We start from the raw sequence: 5,034 nt of genomic DNA, 5'->3' as shown, positions 1-5,034 counted from the left end.
CTCCAGGGGCCGCGTGTTCACTAAAACAAACGCCAGCACAATGCTCCTGGCGAAAAACGAAATCCAGGAGTCCGGTCGCTACACAGACGAGTGAATGCCAACAGGCAGGACTGCCATCGTGCCCTGGGATTAAAATTTGGGGGAAGAGGTGGGCTCTGCAGGGTGCTTTTAAAGCTGGCAAAACTTGAATCTCAACTACGAATTTGATAACGATATCATATAATCAGATCTACCAATTGTGATGAACACGCCCAAGTTACATCAACTGACGTAAGAGAATACCCTCGTTCTGAGAAAACCGTCCAATGGGCAAGGAGCAAGTCTGAAAACTACACTCGCCTCAGAAAAATCGAGTGTGTGTGTGAAGTGGGGAGGGAGCATGAGAACTGGTGAGTTTGGATAATGAGCATACAAAACATGTCTTCATACACTCCTGTGCAATTTTTCTTTTAATTATGAAATTACATCAAAATTAAAAAGTAAACAGTCAAGGGTGAAACATGACACCCTATGACAGCTAGATTTCTATTCACAACAGCCTGCATTCCCAGAGAGACAGAGGAGCTTCGAGGGCCCAGATGAGCACTGGGGGCCAGGGCATGTGGCACATGCTTGGCAGGCACGCGCGCCGAGCTCGGCCCCATGGGCAGCTGAGACCACCCCCTAGAGGGCAGGACATGCCTTTGCATCAAGACCAGAAGGAGACATGATTTACAAAGTTGCTCTGCCCACAGCAGCCCTGCCACAGGTCACCTCCCCGTCGTTCCCACTCTGGGTGAAGTGGAGAGGAGAGGCCGCTGCCGTGGCCAAAGCAGACGCAGCCTCGGCGCACCGGCCTCCCCAGGGGCTGTGGGCAGTGGAGCCGAGCATGGGCTCCTGAGTAAGCAGCTGGCTCTGTCACCAGATGTGAGCCTCTAGGATGCCTGAAGGGTGCCTGAAGGGTGCCTGGTCACCCTGGAGTGACTGACGAAGCTCACCTGGAGACGAGGGGTGAGCCCGAGCTCAGACCCCCGGGCAGGGAGGCGCTTCGCCAGGACGCCACGGCCACCTGTGCCCACCTCACCCCAGGTCGGGACCGCCTCGCCTCCCACTTCCCAAGCGGCACAGAGCTCACTGCAGACCCACCTGGATTCTCCTCTCTGTCCGGGAACTTAATCTGAACATTATAGTCCCGTGTGATCTGCTGGATTCTGGAACCTTTGGGACCCATGACGGATCGATGGAATTTCTGGGGTATGGCACACTCCATGGTCACTTGGGCTTCCTGGGGGAGGTGCGGCATGACGGGAAAACACAGAGGCGAAGGTTAACCGCTCGTGGTCAATTCACACTCACGCCACGACCAAGCTCGCAGACGCCCCTTTATCCCCAAGTGGAACCCAGAGGCCCACGTGTGATGGGGCAGAGGAAGGGCACAGGGCAGGGCCATAGGGGAGCCTGGCGGGAGTCTCCCCAAGAAGGCTACAAAGTATCGAAGGCTCATCCGTGCAAAACTACACTGGTGCTGGCTCCCACTGGGAATTCGAATCTAACGACGCTGATTTCCCTTCAAGCAGACAGGGGGCCACATCAGTCCCAGGAAAGGGACACTGGGACGCTGCGGCTCTGACTCTACAAGGAGCCATTGGGCTTCGCTAGAGAAAGCGCCTCCGAGGCCGCAGCAGGGGGCCGTGGGGAGCGGGGCAAGAGCGAAGCTCTCCGAGGCTGGATGGAGAAGCAGCACGGTTGCTGTGGCCCCCCGGGACGCGCTGTGACCCCCTCTCCTTCAACCTATTTCCTTCTCCCTGGAGGAGGAGAGGAGAGCGGGAAGCTTCTCCCCCGGACGTGCCGCGCATTCGTGAACTGAACAGTAAGCTGCTTGTGAAGGCAGCTCCTCGTGGCCCGGCGGGGGGGGGGCTGCTGGACTGTGAGAAAGGCAACCTGGCGAGTGGGGCCCGATGGGACAAATGGGGCGCCCTCCCGCCGCTGTGCCCGAGAAGCACGCCAAGCTCCCTGGCACCAACCAAGTCCTCGATGATCTCCTGGATGCGCTTCTTGGCCGCCTCCACACAGTCCTTGGCGCCCTTGAGGGTGACTTTGTCGCTCTGTGTGCCGGAGCGCGGGAAGCTAACCATCACCCCACCGTACTCCTCAGCAATCTCGCGCAGAACCTGGCCTCTTCGGATGACAAAATGACGGTGGTGCTTGGGGTCCACCAGCATGCAGTCTTCGACCACGTTATCCTGTGGCGTCGGGGGAAGGGAAGGGCGGTCAAGGGCCCGCTGGCCATGCCACGAGGCGCAGGCAGCTGTGGCTCGGCCTCGCTGGGCTTGGGGCTCTGGGCTGCTGGGTCTCACCAGGTTCTGGATCAGGGCCTCCAGCTCCTTCTGGGCCTCCCTGACCGCATCCTCTTTTCCCATGATGGTGATCAGATCCTGGTCCTTGTCCTCAGCTGTTGGGAATATGATGCGGGCCCCTGTGGTGTCGCGCACCTTGCGAATTTTGCCGCCCCCTTTGCCGATGAGGAACTTGTGGTACTCCGGCTTGGCGCGGACGTCGGCGGTGAAACTCCTGGTTTGCTGCAGAAACCAAGGCCACACATCGGCCCGCTGCCACCTGCCCAGCCCCTGGTGCAGGTAAACAGGAGGGCCTAGGGGACAACAGCATGGCGTAGGACTTATCTCACACTGTCACCAAGTGGGGCTACTCAAGTGGCACCAAAAGAGACACTGGCCACCCAGACTGTCCTCGTACTTCCCTCCACTGCGACGAGAGAGGCCCCCACGGCTCAGAGCACGCAGACTTAGCACACACACAGAGCGCGCCCTCCAGCCCTGCCTTTACGGGTGCTCCAGGGGGGTGCAGGGCCAGCTGCGCCCCCACTTCAAGCTCAGAGACCCTAGTTGAGCACGGTCCTCAGCTGACACCAAGAAACCAGGGCCCAGGAAAGGCCGGACATGGGGATCGCGTTGCGGATGCCAGCTCTTCCGGCAGATCCATCTGGAAGGCACATGGGGGCACACGGGACCACATCCCTCCAGACCCACGCAGACCCACAGTGCACGCTCTCTCCCTCTTCCTGTCAAGCTTGACCCCAGACATGGGGAGAGCTGGCGTGCCAGCACGGGCAGGGAACAGTAGATGCTGTCACCTTTTCAGTGCTGCTTTCACAGGGCGCCAAGAGACTCTCCCACCCTCAGACACGAGGCCCTCGCCAGCAGCGGCCCTGCAGAAAGCTAACAAGTGAGGCAGGCCCAACCCAGCAAAATGGAAAAGGGTAACACGTCAGAACCAGGTGGGGCTCACCCCCAAGCTGTGAGATTGGTGAAACTTTAAAAAGGAGAAAAAAAGTCAATCTAATACATATGTTAAAAAAAACAAAAAAAAAACACAAAAAACCGCCCACGTGATCATGTCAATAAATGCAGGAAAAACACCTTTGACCAAACTCAACACCCATCTGCAGCACGAAGCCTCAGCAAACTAGGGACAGAAGGGCGCGCCCTCAGCCTGATAAAGGACACCGCAGAAGGCCCAGCACCGGGCGCCCTTGACACTCAAGGGCTGAGCACGTCCCCAAGTTCACAGCAGGGCGAGGCCATCCGCTCCCACCGCTGACACTCCACACACGGGTGTCCAAGTGATGCAGGGGGACGGGAAGCGTGGAGTGCGGGTCAGGAAGAAAGATGCTGCTGCCCCTCGCAGATCGGGTGTGCTATAGGAGACAAAAGGCTCACAAGCAACCACTGGGAAAAGGTACCAGAACTATTAAGTGAGCCTTAGCCTGGACACGTAAAAGGCAGGCCATGTTCAAAAATCAAATGTATTTATTTCTACATGCTACCACAACTGAAAATTAAAATGGGCTACAAAATACTATGGGTAATAGCACTAAAAAAACAAAAACAAACGAACAAACAAAAAGACATAAATTGAACATAATGTGAATATCTACATACTAAAAACTACAAAACACCAAAAAATAAAAAGTCAGACTTAAAAGAATGAAATACAGACAAAGATTGAGAACTGCTGAGATCTCAATTTTCCCCAATTTGATCTTTAGCTTCAACTACACCAATCAAAATCCAAGCAGGATTTTCTTCCTCCTAGCATTTGACAAGCTGGTTCCAAAAATGCTTTTGGAAAGGCAAGATCTGGAACAGCCAAAGCAATTTTAAAGAGCACAAAACTCAAGGACTCGCCAGATGTCTCGCAAAGCAGCCCCCAACCTTTGTGGCACCAGGGACCGGTGCTCCTAGGAGCATCTAACGCCTGAGGATCTGCGGCGGAGCTGAGGCGGTGATGCCGGCGCTGGGGAGCGGCTGCAGATGCAGATGGAGCTTCGCTCGCTCGCCTGCCACTCACCTCCTGCTGTGCTGCTCGGTTCCTAACAGGCCATGGACTAAACCGGCCCAAGGCTTGGGGACCCTGCCATAAAGCTAGCTATTCTGGCCTTGTGGTGTCGCTGAGAGTTAACGGTCCAGAAACAGACCCGCAGATGGGTTGTGACAAACGAAGAATCTTGAGGGGTCAAAACATTTTCACTGCCCTCACGTGGCAGTACATGAATGTATGTTCACCGAAAGCCAGACTACACCCTTTAGATAAATCATACTTTTAAAAAAGAAACCACAAAACTAATAGGCGGAACAGCAAACTTCCTCTGTTGTGTGTGGAAAGCCCTTCAGCGAAGGCTAGATGCAAGCGACGGGAAGGGACGAGGAGCTCCTGGGCCTGCCAGGAAGAAAGGGAGCGTGTGGCCGGGCTGTGCGCCACCGAGAGGACAGAAGTCTGTCTCGAGGACAGACACGTGGCCCACCCCACCCCGCCCCCCGCGGGACTCACCTTCTCCTCTGCCAGGTGTAGGAGCTGTCTCTTGGCCTTCTCCACGTCCGAGGAGGGGCCCCTGATGACAACCGTGTCGCTGCCCGACCCCTCCACAGGGAAGTGGATGTGGACCCCGCCACACTCCTCCATGATGGCGCGGATCAGGCGGCCCTTCGTGCCGATGAGGGAGTTATGCAGCTTGGCCGGGATCGAAACCTCCGCCTC

The 5,034-nt window shown here is 56.4% G+C and overlaps 1 protein-coding gene across 1 annotated transcript; it reads right to left on the bottom strand.

The window, feature by feature from the left end:
• Positions 1-937: 937 nt before the first annotated feature.
• Positions 938-5,028, bottom strand: LOC105310466 (vigilin-like). The gene is made up of 4 exons (XM_011386643.2): positions 4,828-5,028; positions 2,337-2,558; positions 2,004-2,222; positions 938-1,264 (listed from the first exon to the last, which is right to left on the bottom strand). Exons 1-4 carry the CDS (start codon positions 4,957-4,959, stop codon positions 974-976), a joined length of 864 nt encoding a protein of 287 aa, XP_011384945.1. The 5' UTR covers positions 4,960-5,028; the 3' UTR covers positions 938-973.
• Between the last annotated feature and the right edge of the window lie 6 nt (positions 5,029-5,034).

Source organism: Pteropus vampyrus, unplaced genomic scaffold (assembly GCF_000151845.1).
Source record: "Pteropus vampyrus isolate Shadow unplaced genomic scaffold, Pvam_2.0 Scaffold4037, whole genome shotgun sequence".
Classification (NCBI taxonomy): Eukaryota; Metazoa; Chordata; class Mammalia; order Chiroptera; family Pteropodidae; genus Pteropus; species Pteropus vampyrus.
The sequence above is the reverse complement of the archived record's forward strand: the minus strand, read 5'-3'. Positions and strand labels throughout refer to the sequence as shown.